This window comes from Nicotiana attenuata, chromosome 7 (assembly GCF_001879085.1).
Source record: "Nicotiana attenuata strain UT chromosome 7, NIATTr2, whole genome shotgun sequence".
NCBI lineage: Eukaryota > Viridiplantae > Streptophyta > Magnoliopsida > Solanales > Solanaceae > Nicotiana > Nicotiana attenuata.
In genome coordinates this window covers 20,533,200-20,555,097 of record NC_031995.1, presented here as the reverse complement: position 1 = coordinate 20,555,097, position 21,898 = coordinate 20,533,200, and the positions used below count along the sequence as shown (strand labels likewise).

General features: G+C 41.8%; 2 protein-coding genes across 2 annotated transcripts; both read left to right on the top strand.

Annotated features, from left to right (window-relative positions):
• LOC109229883 lies at positions 3,647–4,974 on the top strand. Its single transcript, XM_019395432.1, has 2 exons — positions 3,647–4,766; positions 4,919–4,974. The coding sequence occupies exons 1-2, from the start codon at positions 3,647–3,649 to the stop codon at positions 4,972–4,974; spliced, it is 1,176 nt and encodes a 391-aa protein (XP_019250977.1).
• LOC109229882 (classical arabinogalactan protein 9-like) lies at positions 19,436–20,611 on the top strand. Its single transcript, XM_019395431.1, has 2 exons — positions 19,436–19,599; positions 20,347–20,611. The coding sequence occupies exons 1-2, from the start codon at positions 19,436–19,438 to the stop codon at positions 20,609–20,611; spliced, it is 429 nt and encodes a 142-aa protein (XP_019250976.1).

The window sequence follows — 21,898 nt, the reverse complement described above, 5'->3', positions numbered from 1 at the left end:
TGTTATGTATCGTCTTGTTTCAAACATTGCCACATAGAATCAAATATGCACTTCATTCTTGGAATAAGAATCTCTATAACTTTTTTTAATAAAAGAATTTTATTGAGAAAAGAGGAATTATTTTAGATGGAAATGAGTTGGCAATGTACCCAAAAAGGGATGCCCTTTGCCATGGGAATCAAATCGGTGTTAGGAAAGATATTATTCTCATCTCACTATGATTACACTGATTTTAAACTTCTGTTTAATTCCTAAACAATTTCATAAATACTTTAATTAAATTTTAGGGGGTCATTTGGTTAGCAACATATAACCAAACATTAAATAAATTTAATCATACATTTTAAACCGATATTGGTATCCTAATCTCAATAATCAAACGGCCTCTATACAGGGGTGGAGCTAGAGTATCGGGAGTGAGTTCAGCCGAACCCAATAGCTTTGGTTCGAACTTTGTATTTTGTCAATAAAAATCCATTTAATATGTATAAATTATTACTTTAGAACCCCGTAACTTAAAACAATTGAAATAAATAGTCTCTATAATCTAAAAAGTTAAAATAAAGAACTATTGAAGGGATGCCAAGGTTGTTGCCACCCATTATTATCTTGCTAAATAGTCGTTAATGATATAAGAGTTTAAAGTTTTATACATCGAACGTGTAATAGTATTAGGTCAACTTTTAAAAAAAACTACAGAAAATTTTTCGTAATAAGTGAAATTAATAACCTGAAAAATAAGATAAATAGTTTACCACACCATTTAAAATACATTGATAGTGTAGAATATTTTTTTTTAAATTCATTACCCCTTTTCCTTTTCCTTTTTCCTTTTCCTTCTCGATCCTTCAATGTAATGAATTGTTTTTAAAAACAAAAATCTATTATATATAAGTCTATTTCTTTTAAATCATATACTATGTAGTCTATTTCTTTTAAATCATATACTATGTAGTCTATTTCTTTTAAATCATATAATATGTACCCTATAACACAATAATATTCACGTTACAAACAGGATTCTTGAATGAGTATCATGTGTATACTAGTGGGTTTAGCATGATCTCACCCAAGGGTAATATTTTATATTTATTTATCGATAATGGTCCACTTAATTAACAGATAATAAAATATATATTGTTAGAATAGTTTATGTTGTAAATAGATTGTGCTTTACAGATAGTTTCCTCTATTTCATTTACAATTAATCAACATCCTTATTAGATAAAGTTTATTAAATTGCTAATTTTGTCTCTTTCACTCGAGCAAGTTGATAAATCAACAACAAGGGGCGGAGCAACAGTAGAAGTTACGGATTCGGCAGAGCCCAATAATTTTAGCTCAAATTTTATATTTGTATTATAAAATTTACTTAATATATATAAATAGTCTATCCCGAACAGAATAAGCAAAAATAAGTTGTAATGCAATACTCATAAATTTAAATTCCCGGATCCGCCTATTCAACAACTCTGCAATACTCACTTTGCGGACATAACAATGCACATTTTCTTGAAAAAAATTGGCACAAAATTATTCAGTTGTAAAGCTATAAAAAAAAAAGGCTTCAATTCTTACAACTTGATTACTTATTCAAAGATCAAGAAATCCAGCAATTTTTGTATACAATTAATATATTCCTTTTTCCATGACAATATAGTTTCTAATTGTGGAGTCAAAATAAATTAATTTTAGTTTCTATGTCTTTATTCGAAAAAAGTTGAGGTCAGCTATACGAATACAAATATTAATTAACTGATAATGTCTCTCCATTTAGCTCCATCTTAGTTTAAAATACTCCTAGAAAATGTATTACCTAAAATAAACGTACTAACATGACCAAAACATATGCTTACTGGTATATAAATTTCTAACATAACTAAAACACTCATGGAAAATATACGACATAAAGTAAACATACTATAATATGACTAGACATATTTTCAACTAATTGATATCGCATATATATGTCTTTTTCTTCCATTATGTCATTTTTGATAAGTCAACATAGATTTATCTCGTATGATTTTGCGACAAATTCATTAAGTATGATTTTACATCTATCTCGTACCTCTTAACACGTTCGCTATTCATGTTTTTACATGTACCCTTGTGCATCCGGAAATAGCATTTGGCATTTTATTCCACTAAATTTGATTCAAGAACTCGAGAATGAACTAATGCCCTATTTAGGTATCTCGATTAAAATTCCAACAAATGTATTTTTCATCAAAAAAGTATTTTTCTTTATTTTGATTATCCTCGATACAGAAATATGAGTTCGAATATGACCATAAAAACACATAGTTCCTATGAGATGATTTTTTCTATATTTTGCATAATTTTATTAAATAAATAACCTGGGTCTCAACTAACAAAGTGGTCTAACAGCTGCCAATAATTAAATAGGAAGGTGATTAATATTTTATAGCATTTAAATCATGCTATAAAAAATAAAAAATAAAAAAGTAGTATAAGCCGAAAAGCAACTAAATATTCAGTGGGCCATAGTTACATTGACGGCGGTGGGCTTTATTGGTCTGATTTTATGGGCCGCTCTCACCAACTCAATATGGCCCACTTTCCTTCTTTACCATTTTTAATGAGATTCTTTAGTCTCTTTCTAAATTTAATTTCTTTTGTCCTTTTCTTATGTCTAACAAAATTGCATTTTTTATTAAAATTATATCTAACAAATCACTAGAGATCGTTTGGTTTAGAAGTAAGTTATGCATGCATAAACTAGTAATGTAGAAGTTTTATGTAAGGTGATTTAGTGAAGGAATTATGTGCGGTGATTAATAATGAATCGTTGTTATATAGTGATTAATACTTAAAAAAAATATTTTACATGATTTACTTACTCTAAAAGAAATCTTTTTCTTTAAATGGTTTAATCCTTGTATTACTTATACACGTATTCTTATTTCACATTCTATCCCGCATAAAAAGTATATAAATCCTGTATAATTTAATGCAGGTATTACTTAGTACCACCAACCAAACACTGTATTATCTTGTATGAAATTTTATGAAATTAATTACTCACAAACCTCAACCAAACATTGTATTATCTTATGCATTATATACACAATCGAAAGACCCGTTAAGTTTTTTTGCTATTTTTAAAATAACAGTATATATAATATAGTCGAACTTATTGATAAAAAAATACAAAACAAATGTGGTGCAGTGGATGAGACTGCTCCTCCCTTAACCAGAGGTCTCGAGTTCGAGCCCTGGGTATTGAAAAATCCTTGGTAGGGAGCGCTTCCCTCCGAATGGGGCCCTACGCGGCGCGAATCCGGATATAGTCGGGCTCCATTGTAATAACGGCAGTAGCAAGTTATCTCTTTCTGTATAAGACTTTTTGTTATTCTGTTTTTTAATATCTCTTTGGTGCTTATCAGATTCCTTTTGTTTAGGATTGTTATTCACATAGGTTTCTCTGTATCCTAGATTATCTCTAAGTTGTTTCATTATTCACAGCTTTAATATACTACACTTAGCTATATAAAGCCAACCTGATAATCAATATAATATAAGTTCTTCTTCTGCCTTTATCACTCTTTATGGTATCAAGAGCCCTACTGCTCCAACGAGCTTGATCCTAATTTTTTTTTTAACCCACGCACTGCACACATAAATGGCTCCAAGTTCTCCAACTGTTGTCAATGCCGATAACACCTCCGGTTCAAAGACTGTTGTCCAGTTCAATCCCGTTGCTCAACTTCCCATCAAACTTACTGGTAGCCATAACTTTTCACTATGGAAGGCTCAGGTGTCCATGCTTATGTGTGGGCACAATCTCTTTGGTCACCTTGATGGATCGAAACCAACCCCCTCTCAGACTATCTCTGCAAATAACCAAGAAGTACCCAATCCTGATTTTCTTGCTTGGTTTCAGCAAGATCAGCTCATACAAAATGCTGTATTGGCATCTGTAGACTCAACAATTGCTAGTACAGTTGCTTCTGCTGCCAATGCCAAAATGGCTTGGGATGCACTGCATATTGCTTATGCAAACAAGTCCCAAACTCATACCTTTAGTCTTCGAGACTGTCTAGACCGCCTTTCCAAGGACTCTCTCCCTATTGCAGATTATCTTCATCAAGTTCGCACACTATGTGATGAACTTGCCACTGCTGGATCCCTCGTTTTCAATGAAGAATTGGTTGTCAAGATTCTTACTGGACTTGGATCTGAATTCCGACACCTTTCCGCTGCTATCCGAGCTCGAGATTCAACAATCTCATACGAAAAACTATATGAAAAGCTCCTTGATCATGAGTTTTTTCTTCATCATGAGGAAGCCAAAAGGACTCCTTCTGCTCCAATAACTGTTGATATTGCTCAGGGGACTGCGTCAACTCCTACACGCCAGGGATCCAACAACAATCGGCGATCAAATGCACCCAACAACAACAATCTCAATCAACAAAGTCGCAATCAAGCATGGCGCAATAATCAGCAGCCCAGGCGCAACAATCAACAACAACAGCCTCCCAACAACAGCATTTACTGCCAACTTTGTGATGGTAGAGTACATACAGCTCATGTATGTCGGACACGGTCTCACAATCATTTTCAAGCTCCCGCTAATTATGCTGCAAGCTTCCAAAATCAGCAAGCTCCGTGGATCGTTGACAGTGGTGCAACACATCATATTGCCTCGGACACTCAAAGTCTAGCCACTATGCAAGACTACCATGGTTCGGAAGATATAGTCATGGGCAATGGTAATACCATTCCAATCTCCTATACTGGTAATGTGAACATTAATGCATTATATCACAAATTCCATCTCCAAAATGTTCTCTGCTCTCCAGCCATTAAAAATAATCTACTCTCTGTCTCTAAGTTTTGTCAAGACAATAACACCTCTATTGAATTCTTTTCTCGTTTTTATTTTGTGAAGGATCTGACTACGGGGGCACCATCGGTTCGCGGATGGACTACGAATGGGCTGTATGAGTAGCTAACGGGCGATGTTGAAGGTCCTCCCAAATGCAATGTTGCTGTCCCATATCACCTGTGGCATCGACGACTAGGCCACCCTAATCATCGTGCTCTAAATAAATTTCTGCTTGATTTTTCCATTCCAGTTTCTGATTAAAAAACCGGTACTATCCGTAATTCATGTTATTCCAATAAAAGCCACAGGATGCCTTTCTCGAAAACTTCTTTGCACAGTGATAAGAAATTACATTTAATTTATAGTGATTTGTGGGGACCGTCTCCGGTATTATCAATTGACAAAAAACGATACTACATTTTATTTGTTGATCAATTTTCAAAATATGTGGTTGTTCACGCTCAAAGCTAAAACGGAAGTTTTGAAAATCTTCCAAACCTTACATCCCCTGCTTGAAAGACATTTTCACACAAAAATATTATCCTTGTACACTGATGGTGGTGGTGAATTTCAAAAATTAGATTCCTATTTAAAAAATCATGGAATTGAACACTTAGTATCGCCCCCATACACACCCCAACGGGTAGCCTTAGTTGAACGCCGACATCGGCATGTCAATGAGAAAGCCCGCATCTTGTTACACCTAACATCTTACCTTCAACTTTTTGGAGTTATGCATGTCATCAAGCAGTTTATTAGATTAATAAGATGACTACACCAAATTTACAAAATAAATCACCTTTTTGAAATCCTATTTCAAACAGTACCTAATTATAATTCCATCAAAAAATTTGTATGCTTATGCTACTCATGGCTTAAACCTAATTCCAGTAATAAACTAGAACCTCGATCTACACCATGTGTTTATTTAGGATTTTCTAATAAATTTTATAGCCATCAGTGTTTTGATCCAGTTAATTCCAAAATATATGTATCCAGGGATGTAGTTTTTCTAGAAGACAATTTTCCTTTTCAAAATATTTTTTCAGATTTTAGAAGTAAGGATAATGTAACTTGGGATAATATTTCTATTGAACAACCAGCCAAAGAGGATAATAATTCAACTTTAAATTCCTCTTATCAGCTTCCACCACCGGTGACTATATTGCCCGCGGTCCCTCAATGCCCACAAGCTATCACATTTGCTTCTGATGGTGTCTCTCAACAATCAGGTAATTGTCACGACCCTGATTTCCCACCATCGGGAGTCGTGATGGCGCCTACTATCGGAGCTAGGCAAGCCAAGCATTAAAACATTCTCTGATGACATCTCAACAATATAAATAAAACGAGTCATTTAAATAAAAGCGGAAGTCCTAAAAGCATAGATAACTGAAAACCAAAATGCGGAAGTTCAATAACATCTCTACCCAGATCCGGTGTCACTAACTCTCGAACTACTAAAGAGTGCTAAAAATAAGTCTGAATAGAAGTACATCAATGTTTGTCTCGGTATAAGGAAAACAAACTAATAACATAGAAGGGACTCCGGCCTGCGGACGCCAGCTAGGCTACCTCGAAAGTCCCTGGACTGAAGTCAGCTCCCAATCAACTACTGCTGTGGTCCAAAAGCTGCTCCTGGATCTGTGCAAAAAGATGCACAGAGTGTAGCATCGGCACAACCGACCCCATGTGCTGGTAAGTGCCTGGCCTAACCCCGGCGAAGTAGTGACGAGGCTAGACAGGACTACCAAACCAACCTGTGCAGTTCAATATATATATATGCAAAACAAAAGGAAAGAATACAGAAAATAAATAGCTAAGAGGGAGGGGAGCATACTATGGGGAAGTACAGTCCGGATATAAAGTCAGCAATTTAAGCAAGAAACCGTGCAATAATAATAATTAATGAGAGCAAAATTAACAGTTGCACGGCATCAACCTTCGTGCTTTTACTCTCATTCTCACCAAAAGCAATCAAATAAAGTGCACGGCATCAACCTTCGTGCTTTTTCCTCACATAACTCTCATATCATGGCACGGAATAATCCTTCGTGCAATTGTAATCAAATCAGGGCACGGAATGTTCCTTCGTGCATAAATAATCAAAACATGCCACGGAATGACCCTTCGTGCAAATATAATCAAAACATGGCACGGAATGACCCTTCGTGCAAATATAATCAAAACATGGCACGGAATGACCCTTCGTGCATAAATAATCAAAGCATGGCACGGAATCACCCTTCGTGCAAATATAATCAAAATATGGCACGGAATGACCCTTCGTGCATAATCACTCTTCCTCACCCAATCAACAATCACAACCAAACGGGGCGAGGGGATAGACAAATAATAAGAAATATCCCGGTAAGGGAAAACACAAGTAAACAGCTAAATCCCCGCAAGGGAGCAACAACAATAACTTTCACATCCCGGCAAGGGAGATAATCAATATACACAAACCATCCCGGCAAGGGATTAATCATATCTCTTTCTATTTCTTTCATTTCTTACTCAATAGTCTTTTTATCGTTCGAGCCAACGCTCCAAAGAATTTACAATTCATAATTAGTCTCCTTACTCTTCACATTACATAGAATTCATCAATTAAGCATGGAAGAGTCGCAACAAAATCAGATTACGTACAAGTAAGGACTCACGGTCATGCTAGACACCAGTGTATAGATACTCGTCACCATGCCTATACACCGTACTCAACATTTAGCAATTAGCAAAACAATACTCTAATCCTATTCCCTCAAGCCAAAGTTAGATCAAACACTTACCTCGGTCCAAAGAATAGCATTCAACCCTCAAATACCGCCTTTCCTCTAAAATCCGACTCCGAAACCACGATATCTAGGCATAATTAATTCAATAATATCAATAAAGACTCAATAACAAAATCACATAACCTAGATATGAAGTTTCTAGCATCCCTCCAAAAATACCAAAATTCGACACCGGGCCCACATGGTCCAAACACGAGGCTCGGACCAAAACCCAATCACCCATAACCCCACGAGTTCAAATATATAATTTGTTTTAAGATTCGACCCCAAATTGAGGTTGAATCACCCAAAGTTCTCAAAAAACCTAACTCTACCCAAAACCCTTAATTTCTACTTTGATTTCATGATTTAGGTCTAGGATTTCAGTAATTAATGAAGAAGAGTGAATGAATTAGGTGGGAAATTACTCACCCAAAGACTTTGGTGAAGAAGAGCTTCAAAAATCGCCCCTAGAGCTTGGAGAAGACAAGTTTTATGAAAGAATGGGAATAATCCTGTAACTATTCTGTTTTTGAACTTTAAAAATCACTGGGCAAAAATGCCCTTCGCGTTCGCGGGAAAGGGGCCGCGTTCGCGAAGGGTAAGTTGGGTCTGCATCGCGATCGCGTGGGAGGAAACGCGAACGCATAGAAGGAAAAAGGCTGGGGTCCTGGGTTTACTCTATGCGAACGCGTGGATACATACGCGAACGCGATGAAGGGTGAGCTGATACTATGCGAATGCGAGGACGAGTTCGCGAACGCAATGAAGGAATTACTGGGGGGGGCTGCGTTGGCCTACGCAATCGCGTAAGGGGCACGCGAACGCGAAGAAGGGGACTCAGTGGGCATCGCGAACGCATAAGGAAGAATGCGAATGCGTAGAACAAATGGGTGCCTGCAACGGCTGAAGGAAATCTGCAATATTTCTAAGTGCAAAAACCACTCCAAATCACTCCCGAGCCCTCGGGGCTCCTAACCAAACACACACACTAACTCAATAACATCCTACGAACTTAACGGAGCGATCAAATCGCCAAGATAACATCATATACATAGAGTCAAGCCTCAAATCACAAGATTTCTTCCAACTTTTTCATCAAACACAAATTTTCCATTTTTAAGTCCGAAACACGTCAAACGACGTCCGTTTTCAACCAAACTTCACAGAAAGCGCTTAAACCATATATAAGACTTGTACCGGGCGTCGGAACCAAAATACGAGCCCGATACCACAGTCTTTTAATCAAATTTTCATTTCTATTTTCCTTAATAATTTCAGAAAAACAATTTCACAGAAAAATTCTTTTCTCGGGCTCTAGACCTCGGAATTCGACTCCGGGCATATGCCCGAGTCCTATATTTTTCTACGGACCCTCCGGGACCGTCAAATCATGGGTCCGGGTCCGTTTACCAAAAATGTTAACGAAAGTCAACTTTAATCATTTTAAAGCCACATTTTGAAATTTTTCACAGAATTTAACATATAATCTTTCCGGCTACGCGCCCCGACTGCGCACGCATATCGAGGCAAGTAAAAATGAGGTTTTCAAGGCCTCGGAAGCACGGGATGAAAGAGAAAACAGGTGATGACCCTTTGGATCGTCACATTCTCCACCTCTAAAACAACCATTCGTCCTCGAACGGACAAAGAAAGAAGTACCTGGGTCGGGAAAAAGATGAGGATAACGGCTCCGCATATCAGACTCGGACTCCCAGGTCGAAGCCTCAGGAGGCTGACCTCTCCACTGGACACGCACTGAAGGAAATCTCTTCGACCTCAACTGTCGAACCTGCCGGTCTAGAATAGCTACCGGCTCCTCCTCGTAAGACAGATCCTTGTCCAACTGGACAGTGCTGAAATCTAACACGTGGGCTGGATCGCCCTGATACCTCCGAAGCATGGACACATGGAACACTGGATGCACGGCTGACAAGCTGGGCGGCAAGGCAAGTCTGTAAGCCACCTCTCCCACACGATCGAGAATCTCAAATGGGCCAATGAATCTAGGGCTAAGCTTGACCTTCTTCCCAAATCTCATCACGCCCTTCATAGGCGACACTCGGAGCAAGACCCGCTCACCAACCATGAAAGCTACATCTCGAACCTTACGATCCGCATTACTCTTTTGCCGCGACTGAGCCGAACGAAGCCTGTCCTGAATGATCTTGACCTTATCCAAGGCCTCCTGAACTAAATCTGTACCCAATAACCGAGCCTCTCCCGACTCGAACCATCCGACTGGAGACCGATATCGCCTACCATACAACGCCTCATATGGAGCCATCTGAATGCTGGACTGGTAGCTGTTGTTGTAGGCGAACTCTGCTAAGGGCAAAAACTGGTCCCACGAGCCTCCAAAATCAATGACACAGGCTCGGAGCACGTCCTCCATTATTTGAATAGTCCTCTCGGACTGGCCGTCCGTCTGAGGATGGAACGCTGTGCTCAACTCAACCCGTGTGCCCAACTCTCGCTAAACTGCACCCCAGAAACGCGAGGTAAACTGCGTCCCCCGATCCGAAATGATAGATGCCGGCACACCATGAAGGCGAACAATCTCCCGAATATAAATCTCAGCTAACCTCTCGGATGAATAGGAGACTGCTACAGGAATGAAATGCGCTGACTTGGTCAGCCTATCAACAATAACCCATATCAAGTCGAACTTCTTCCGAGTCAACGGAAGTCCAGTAACGAAATCCACGGTAATCCTCTCCCATTTCCTCTCGGGAATCTCAATCCTCTGAAACAACCCACCAGGCCTCTGGTGTTCATACTTAACCTGTTGACAGTTCAAGCATCGAGCCACATATGCAACAATATCTTTCTTCATCCTACGCCACCAATAATGCTGCCGCAAGTCCTGATACATCTTCGCGGCGCCCGGGTGAATGGAATACCGAGAACTATGGGCCTCCGCTAAGATCAACTCTCGAATCCCATCGACATTGGGCACACAAACTCGCCCCTGCAATCTCAAAACACCATCATCATCTAAGGTCATCTTCGTGGCACCTCCACGCTGCACCGTATCTCTCAGGACACACAAATGGGGATCATCAAACTACCGATCACGGATACGCTCCAATAATGAAGAACGAGCGACCGTGCAAGCTAACACCCTGCTAGGCTCAGAAATGTCCAACCTCACAAATCGATTGGCAAAGGCCTGAATATCCAAAGCAAGCGGTCTCTGGCAGACCGGAATATAAGCAAGACTACCCATGCTGGCGGACTTCCTACTCAATGCATCGGCCACCAGATTGGCCTTACCCGGGTGATACAAGATAGTAACATCATAATCTTTCAACAACTCCAACCATCTCCTCTGCCTCACATTCAACTCCTTCTGCTTGAACAGGTACTAGAGACTCTTGTGATCAGTGTACACCTCACACGTCACACCATATAGGTAATGCCTCCAAATCTTCAAAGCATGAACAATGGCTGCCAACTCTAGATCATGAACCGGATAATTCTTCTCGTGGATCTTCAACTGCCTCGAAGCATAAGCAATGACTCTGCCATCCTGCATCAATACCGCACCAAGCCCAATACGGGAAGCATCACAATAAACTGTATAAGGCCCTAAGCCTGTGGGCAAAACTAATATCGGTGCCGTAGTCAGAGCTGTCTTGAGCTTCTGAAAGCTCGCCTCACACTCATCTGACCATCTGAATTGGGCACCCTTCTGGGTCAATCTGGTCATCGGGGCTGCTATGGATGAAAATCCCTCCACGAACCGACGGTAATAACCTGCTAACCCCAAGAAACTTCGAATCTCAGTAGCTGATGCTGGTCGAGGCCAGTTCTTGACTGCCTCAATCTTCTTCGGGTCCACCTGAATACCCTCTGCTGATACGACATGACCCAGAAATGCAACCGAACTCAACCAGAACTCACACTTCGAGAACTTAGCATATAACTGACTATCCTTCAGAGTCTGAAGAACCACTCTGAGGTGCTGCTCGTGCTCCTCCTGGCTGCGGGAGTACACCAGAATATCATCAATAAAGACTATCACGAACAGGTCCAAGTAAGGTCTGAACACTCGGTTCATCAACTCCATAAATGCTGTTGGGGCATTGCTCAACCCAAATGACATGACCAAAAACTCGTAATGCCCATACCGAGTGCGAAATGCTGTCTTAGGGACATCAGACGCCCTAATCCTCAGCTGATGGTAGCCAGATCTCAAGTCTATCTTTGAAAACACCTTTGCACCCTGAAGCTGGTCAAATAAATCATCAATCCTCGGCAGTGGATACTTGTTTTTTATCATCACTTTGTTCAATTTCCGGTAATCAATGCACATCCTCATCGATCCATCCTTTTTCATAACACCGGCGCACCCCAAGGAGAAACGTTGGGTCTGATGAAACCCTTCTCAAGCAAATCCTGCAACTGATCCTTTAACTCTTTCAACTCTGGCGGGGCCATGCGATACGGCGGAATGGAAATGGGCTGAGTGCCCGGAGCCAGGTCAATACAAAAATCAATATCCCTATCTGGCGGCATACCCGGCAGGTCTGAAGGGAAAACCTCGGGAAACTCCCGAACAATAGGAACAGAATCAATAGAAGGGACCTCTGTGCTGGAATCGCGAACATACGCCAGATAAGCTAAACACCCCTTCTCGACCATGCGTCGAGCCTTCACATATGAAATAACACTGTGGGTGGCATGACCTGGGGTCCCTCTCCACTCCAATCGGGGCAAATCCGGCAAAGCCAAGGTCACGGTCTTGGCGTGACAATCCAAGATAGCATAATACGGGGAAAACCAATCCATCCCTAATATAACGTCAAAATCCACCATGTCTAAGAGCAATAAATCAACACGGGTCTCAAGACTATTACGACCCAAACCGAAGGGCCGCGACGGGCACCCGGTGCCTTACTCAACCGAGTACCAACGTAACATATCTTTCTTATCATACTATCATGGGTAAATGAGCTAGAAAACCCTTCATGAGATAACAAGAATAAAACATAAGGGAATACTTAACGTATGATGACCCAGCATGATATACAAACTTATACATGTGACATACGGGCCTATAAGGCCGACATGACCATTTGTAAACTCAAAACATAGGCCGACAAGGCCATACAAGTATCCATACACCTGACATCTGTCTACAAGCCTCTAAGAGTACATAAAATTATAAAGGTCGGGACAGGGCCCCGCTATACCAATCAATACATATCCAAAGCATACTGACCAAATAGGCAACTCCGGAGCAAGTGGAGTGCACCAACACCTTCGCTGAGCTGATAGCCTACTAGGAGGAATATCAACCTGTCTATCGGGACCTGCGGGCATGAAACGCAGCGTCCCCAGGCAAAAGGGACGTCAGTACGAATAAAGTACCGAGTATGTAAGGCAGGAAAGCATAAATAAGAACAGTAATGTAAAGAGAGATAGAGGAGATACAACCTGTAACATCTGAGTGCCTCTGGGGGCTACTGACATGAAATGCATAATACATATATATACATAAACTTTTAAAAACATACGCCTCTGTGGGCATCATCATCATCATATCATACCCGGCCTCAAAGAGGACTCGGTAAAAACATACCCGGCCACGTGGAGCTCGGTAAACCCAACTGATCAGTGGTTGCACAATAGGTGCCATACCCGGCCGACTATAGCGCGGCTCGGTAGAGTAAAGTAGATACGTATATAATGCATGCTGGACTCATGGAGTCACGTTCTAAACCTTTTGGAGTGACATAAAGTCATTGCACCATCGATTAACATTATGGACATCATGCCATCAATATGAACTTCACTAGGACTCAAGGATCATATATGCTTTCTTGGAATAACTTTGTAAGGAAAGAATAACATGGACAACCTTAGTTGCTAGGAGTAGACTCATTATGAAATAGCGTATCGTTTATGTTCGTTTCACTTTAGATCATGCCAAAAGAATGAAGGAAGAGCCTTAACATACCTTGTATATACTGCCCCAATCTCAAGCTATGAAATTTTCACGACTCCTTAGTCTACAATAAGAGAAACGATACTGTAGTTATCATTTAAGCGTCATAACTATTATGTATCGACCACAACCTATTTTACGATGAAACGGACAGCACCTCCCCTATATATATGACTTCACACAATTCCAAACAATCACCAAACAGCCCAAAAAACATCAATAATAATCATATTGAGCCTCCCAAAACAGTCCACGCACAACCTAATCACTTCATACATACGACGGCCACCGTAGTCGTGTCAAACGATCCGGAAATGTTACGAAGAACTACCAGCCCACAACCCTACATCTATATGGTGTTTTTCCACATCCTTCCTCCTCCAAAACTCCACAAAACAGTAGTAAAAGATACAACCCAATACCAACACGAAACAGCCCAAAAACAGCGCACAACAAGTCGAATAATTCGAACTCACGGCTTCCAATCACCGTCCTGTGAGTTCTAGCTATTAGGAAATGAATTTATCAACATTACTTCATATTTAAAAGCTTAAATACAGAAATAAGGCATTTTCTTAACTATTAAATACCTTCCAAAACTCCAACTACAAAGAAAAAGAGAGGCAATATAGCGATACTCACGTCGTGGGGATCGTTCTAGTGTTATTGCTTCGTGATTTTGTGCCTCGGATGATAATCTTGTTGGATAACCTTGTGGACAGCTTAAGGGTGAGGTTAGGGGTCTTATTTGGTCGAGCTCTCTGGAATTATGAAGAAAGAGACGACATAGGAAGATAAATATCCATTTTGGTTGAAAAGTCAAAAGGTGCTACTTGGCACCATCTCATTGGTCCTTTTTCAAATACCTATATCTTTTTATCCGGATATCGTATGAACGAACGGTTAAGAGTATTGGAAACTAGATTCCAAGACCTTCAATTTGATATATAATATGTCCCAAAAAGACCTCATATAACACACGAAATGTATTGCTCAAAAAGCTTTAGTGACACACCTACTTGCCAACTATGCAGTCTGTGCAGTCTTGCAAAACTACAAATATCTCTCTACCCCGATGTCGTATCGAAGAGCGGTTTAATGCATTGGAAACTAGACTCGTAGATCTTCAATTTGATATGTAGATCATCCATTGATTCCAAGTATATTGGGAGAAAAGTGCATCTACATTTGACCTAAATGTCAGCAAATTATAAATGGAACTTGTGATGACCTTTTCCAACTTTTGTTCCACAACTCGCTTGACTTCAAAACATAACACCAACTATCGTACGACTAAAATAACTCATAATATAATCTCGTTATAATGTTAATAACCCTAGTATCACCCCAAAAGTACATGGTAAAATATTCCAACTTGTCGACTTTCGACGAAACTTATTTTCTTCAATTCGTTTAGCTTCTAAGCCTTCAAACCCTCTTGCTACTTGGTACTAATGATCTTAAATATTTGTAACCTCCACATTAACATGATGAACTAACTTTGTAAACTTTTAAAAGATGATTCCCTTTCTGATCTCACATTAATTGACTTATGACGTACTCTTACATACGATAACACGGGGTGTAACAAAGACCCTCAAACACTACCACACAGGAATGATGAACTCGGTCGACCACTGTAGAATCACCCACCGGTACAGATACATAAACAGGAATACCCAAAGCATCACTAGGCATAGCCAGGTAGGGTATAAAATAGGACAACACATATGAATACGTAGACCCAGGGTCAAATAGCACTGAAGCATCCCAATCACAGACCAGAATAGTACCTGTAATAACAGCATATGACGACTCAGCCTCTGGCCTGGCTGGCAAAGCATAACACCGGGGCTGGGCCCCACCTCCCTGAGCATGTCTCTGGGACGATCGGCTACTGGCTGACCCCTACCTCTGGCGGTCCGAGCTCCACCTCTACGGTCTCTACCTCCACCTCTATGATCCCTACCCCCGCCTCTAGCTGGTTGGGCACGCTGTGGATCACCTGGTGCCTGAATCATGGGGCGAGGACCCTGCTGCTGAGAACTACCCGAGGCTCGAGGGCAAAATCTGACAATGTGACTCGGGTCACCACAACCATAACAAGCCCGCGGCTGCTGAGACTGCTGGCCCTGTCGACCTGAATATCCTCCCCGGAAACTCTGAAGTGGCGGTGCACTGATGGGCGGCTGATCAAAATAATGCTGCTGAGAACCACCACCGCCTGGAGTACCATGAGAGACCTGGAGTGCTGACTGAAAGGGCCTCGGTGGATGGCCTCTACCATAAGAATCCCTACCTCCAGACGAGGTACCACTGAACCTACCAAAATGACAAGGCCTCTTATCCGACCCCTGACCACCTCCCCGTGCAAGAGCCATCTTAACTCTGCGGGCCGCATTGGCCGCCTCCTGAAAAGAAATCTCACTACCAGCTCCCATAGCCATCTGGAGACGGATCGACTGAATCAATCCATCAATAAACCTCCGCACCCTCTCTCGCTCTGTGGGGAGTATAACAATAGCATGGCGGGCTAGATCAATGAACCGAGTCTCATACTGTGTAACTGTCATAGAGCCCTGCTGGAGGCGCTCAAACTGCCTGCGAAAAGCCTCTCGCTGAGTCACTGGGAGAAACTTCTCCAAAAACAACTCTGCAAACTGGTCCCAAGTCAATGATGGCGACCCTGCTGGTCTGGATAAACAATAGTCCCTCCACCAAGTCTTGGCGGATCCTGCTAGTCGAAAGGTGGAGAAGTCGACCCCATTGGTCTCCACAATACCCATAGTCCGAAGGATCTCATGGCAGCCAAATAAGAAATCCTGTGGATCCTCTGATGAAGTACCGCTGAATGTGGTGGTGAAGAGCTTGGAGAACCTATCAAGCCTCCACAAAGCATCTGAGGACATAGCCGCTCCATCGCCGGCCTGGGTAACAATACCTGGCCGAACTGCCACAGCTGGCTGAACCGCTGGAACCTGAGCCTGGGGAGCTACCTGCTCCGGAGTACGTGCAGTAGGAGTCTGAACTCCTCCTCCAACCTGAGAAGTGGCTGGTGCTACTGGAAGCAAACCCGCTCTAGTGACACTCTCCACAAAGCCTACCAATCTGACCAGAGCGTCCTGAAGAATTGGGGTGGCTATGAACCCCTCTGGGACCTGAGCTGGGCGCACCGGAGCTGCTGGGGCTGGAACCTCCTCGTCATAATCAACATGAGGCTCCACCTCTGGGACTGCCACTTGGGGCTGAGCTCTGCCCCTGCCTCGGCCTCTGGCACGACCTCGGCCTCGCCCTCTGCCCCTCGTAGGAACTGCTGCTGGGGGCTCGGGCTGCTGCGCGGTAGAAGAGGAAGCACATGTTCTCGCCATCTGCGAAAGAACAGAGTGGAAAGATAATCAGTATTTGAGAAATAGAATCGCACGACAAGAAAGAACAAAGTGAAATTTTCCTAACTCCGTAGCCTCTGGGGAATAAATACAGACGTCTCCGTACCGATCCCTCAGACTCTACTAAGTTTGTCCGTGAGTAGCGAGACCTATGTAACCTAGCGCTCTGATACCAACTTGTCACGACCCGGATTTCCCACCATCGGGAGTCGTGATGGCGCCTACTATCGGAGCTAGGCAAGCCAAGCATTAAAACATTCTCTGATGACATCTCAACAATATAAATAAAACGAGTCATTTAAATAAAAGCGGAAGTCTTAAAAGCATAGATAATTGAAAACCAAAATGCGGAAGTTCAATAACATCTCTACCCAGATCCGGTGTCACTAACTCACGAACTACTAAAGAGTGCTAAAAACAAGTCTGAATAGAAGTACATCAATGTTTGTCTCGTTACAAGGAAAACAAACTAATAACATAAAAGGGACTCCGGCCTGCGGACGCCAGCTAGGATACCTCGAAAGTCCCTGGACTGAAGTCAGCTCCCAATCAACTACTGCTGTGGTCCAAAAGCTGCTCCTAGATCTGTGCAAAAAGATGCACAGAGTGTAGCATCGACACAACCGACCCCATGTGCTGGTAAGTGCCTGGCCTAACCCCGGCGAAGTAGTGACGAGGCTAGACAGGACTACCAAACCAACCTGTGCAGTTCAATATATATATATGCAAAACAAAAGGAAAGTCATACAGAAAATAAACAGCTAAGAGGGAGGGGAGCATACTATGGGGAAGTACAGTCCGAATATAAAGTCAGCAATTTAAGCAANNAGTACAGTCCGAATATAAGTCAGCAATTTAAGCAAGAAACCGTGCAATAATAATATTAATGAGAGCAGAAATTACAGTTGCACGGCATCAACCTTCGTGCTTTTACTCTCATTCTCACCAAAAGCAATCAAATAAAGTGCACGGCATCAACCTTCGTGCTTTTTCCTCACATAACTCTCATATCATGGCACGGAATAATCCTTCGTGCAATTGTAATCAAATCAGGGCACGGAATGTTCCTTCGTGCATAAATAATCAAAACGTGCCACGGAATGACCCTTCGTGCAAATATAATCAAAACATGGCACGGAATGACCCTTCGTGCAAATATAATCAAAACATGGCACAGAATGACCCTTCGTGCATAAATAATCAAAGCATGGCACGGAATGACCCTTCGTGCAAATATAATCAAAACATGGCACGGAATGACCCTTCGTGCATAATCACTCTTCCTCACCCAATCAACAATCACAACCAAACGGGGCGAGGGGATAGACAAATAATAAGAAATATCCCGGTAAGGGAAAACACAAGTAAACAGCTAAATCCCGGCAAGGGAGCAACAACAATAACTTTCACATCCCGGCAAGGGAGATAATCAATATACACAAACCATCCCGGCAAAGGATTAATCATATCTCTTTCTATTTCTTTCATTTCTTACTCAATAGTCTTTTTATCGTTCGAGCCAACGCTCCAATGAATTTACAATTCATAATTAGTCTCCTTACTCTTCACATTACATAGAATTCATCAATTAAGCATGGAAGAGTCGCAACAAAATTAGATTACATACAAGTAAGGACTCACGGTCATGCTAGACACCAGTGTATAGATACTCGTCACCATGCCTATACACCGTACTCAACATTTTGCAATTAGCAAAAACAATACTCTAATCCTATTCCCTCAAGCCAAAGTTAGATCAAACACTTACCTCGGTCCAAAGAATAGCATTCAACCCTCAAATACCGCCTTTCCTCTAAAATCCGACTCCGAAACCACGATATCTAGGCATAATTAATTTAATAATATCAATAAAGACTCAATAACAAAATCCCATAACCTAGATATGAAGTTTCTAGCATCCCTCCGAAAATACCAAAATTCGACACCGGGCCCACATGGTCCAAACACGAGGCTCGGACCAAAACCCAATCATCCATAACCCCACGAGTTCAAATATATAATTTGTGTTAAGATTCGCCCCCAAATTGAGGTTGAATCACCCAAAGTTCTCAAAAAACCTAACTCTACCCAAAACCCTTAATTTCTACTTTGATTTCATGATTTAGGTCTAGGATTTCAGTAATTAATGAAGAAGAGTGAAGGAATTAGGTGGGAAATTACTCACCCAAAGACTTTGGTAAAGAAGAGCTTCAAAAATCGCCCCTAGAGCTTGGAAAAGACAAGTTTTATGAAAGAATGGGAATAATCCCGTAACTATTCTATTTTTGAACTTTAAAAATCACTGGGCAAAAATGCCCTTCACGTTCGCGGGAAAGGGGCCGCGTTCGTGAAGGGTAAGCTGGGTCTGCATCGCGATCGCGTGGGAGGAAACGCGAACGCGTAGAAGGAAAAAGGCTGGGGTCCTGGGTTTACTCTACGCGAACGCGTGGGTACATACGCGGACGCGATGAAGGGTAAGCTGATACTATGCGAACGCGAGGACGAGTTCCCGAACGCAATGGGAATTACTGGGAGGGCCTATGTTGGCCTACGCTATCGCGTAAGGGGCACGCGAACGCGAAGAAGGGGACTCAGTGGGCATCGCGAACGCATAAGGAAGAACGCGAACGCGTAGAACAAATGGGTGCCTGCAACAGCTGAAGGAAATATGCAATATTTCTAAGTGCAAAAACCACTCCGAACCACCTCCGAATCACTCCCGAGCCCTCGGGGCTCCTAACCAAACACACACACTAACTCAATAATATCCTACGAACTTAACCGAGCGATCAAATCGCCAAGATAACATCATATACATAGAGTCAAGCCTCAAATCACAAGATTTCTTCCAACTTTTTCATCAAACACAAATTTTCCATTTTTAAGTCCGAAACACGTCAAACGACGTCCATTTTCAACCAAACTTCACAGAAAGCGCTTAAACCATATATAAGACTTGTACCGGGCGTCTGAACCAAAATACAAGCCCGATACCACAGTCTTTTAATCAAATTTTCATTTCCATTTTCCTTAATAATTTCAGAAAAACAATTTCACAAAAAAATTCTTTTCTCGGGCTCTAGACCTCGAAATTCGACTCCGGGCATATGCCCGAGTCCCATATTTTTCTACGGACCCTCCGGGACCATCAAATCACGGGTCCGGGTCCGGGTCCGTTTACCAAAAATGTTGACCAAAATTAACTTTAATCATTTTAAAGCCACATTTTAAAATTTTTCACAGAATTTAACATATAATCTTTCCGGCTACGCGCCCCGACTGCGCACGCGAATCGAGGCAAGTAAAAATGAGATTTTCAAGGCCTCGGAAGCACGTGATGAAAGAGAAAACAGGTGATGACCCTTTGGGTCGTCACAGTAATATTCCTTCTCCTCATACCCCGAATCCTACTTCTCCACCTTCCATACAAGCTCCACAACAGCAGAGAACTACTTCTCCTCCTTCAATCTTGGCACCTCAAGTTTTGCCCTCACAGCCACTTATCACATATCATAGACGAGAAAGACCATCCACTCCTATCCAAAATCCTGGTCCGTCCCACTCTACGTCTGCTTCGGCACTACATCAACCGCAAATGGCTTCTTCTCCACCTCGACCAGAATCCTCTCAGCCTATTCAGTAGGACCCACCAACCCAAACCCAATCAAACTAGCCAGCCACCAAAGTGCACCCAATGATCACTCGATCACAAACTAATAGTCTAAAACCTCGTTAATTTCTCACAACCACTACATCATCTCAAAAAATTCCCATAACCCATAAGCAAGCCAAGCTAATTCCCCACTGGAATTTAGCAATGCAAGCCGAATTTGATGCTCTTGTTTACAACCAGACTTGGGATTTGGTTCGATGTGACTCTTCCAAAAATGTAGTGGATTGTAAGTGGCTATTCCGTATTAAGTATAAACCTGACGGTTCTATTGACGGGTATAAGGCTCGTTTGGTCGCCAAGGGATTTACTCAGCGTCCTGGACTTGATTACCATTCCACCTTAAGTCCAGTAGTCAATCCTGCTACTGTCCGTCTTGTCCTAACTATAGCCACTCAACTTGATTGGCATGTTCATCAACTGGATGTTAACAATGCCTTCTTGCAAGGTAGTCTTGATGAAGAAGTCTATATGCGGCAGCCACCGGGATTTGAAAGTTCTGAGAATCCTACCCATGTATGTCGTCTTCAAAAGGCAATTTATGGCCTCAAGCAGGCTCCTCGTGCTTGGTATACGAAACTCAAAAACTATCTGTTTACTTTGGGTTTTTTAAAATCCCGATCTGATTCCTCGCTCTTCATTTTGCATAAATATGGGTTCATTGTGTACATTTTGGACTATGTTGTTGATATTTTAGTGACCGGTAATCACCAACAAGGTGTTCATTATATCATTGACGCCCTCTCAAAACGTTTTTCATTGAAGGATTTAGGACCTCTTCATTACTTTCTTGGTGTTGAGGTAATTCGTTCCTCTACTGGTCTCTTTCTCTCTCAACAAAAGTACACTATGGACCTACTGCATGAGGTTGCGATGGATAATGCAAAGGTGTTTCTACACCCATGACATGTACTGTTGTTTTTGACCCCTCACCTGATGATCATCTAGTTGATGGTTCTTTTTACCGGCGCATTATTGGTAAGCTTCATTACCTTTCTTTCACTCAACCTGATATAGCTTATGTTGTCAGCAAGTTGTCACAGGATATGCATCAACCGCTTATGTCATATTTGGTTGCTCTTAAGCGGCTTCTACTGGGTGGGAGATCCTCATGATCGCACCTCCACCACTTGTTATGTTTTCTATCTTGGTCGTTCTCCTATTTCATGGTCTTCGAAGAAGCAACGTTCAGTTTCTCGTTCTTCTACAGAGGCTGAATATCGGGCAATTGCAGGTGCTGTTTCCGAGACTAATTGGCTC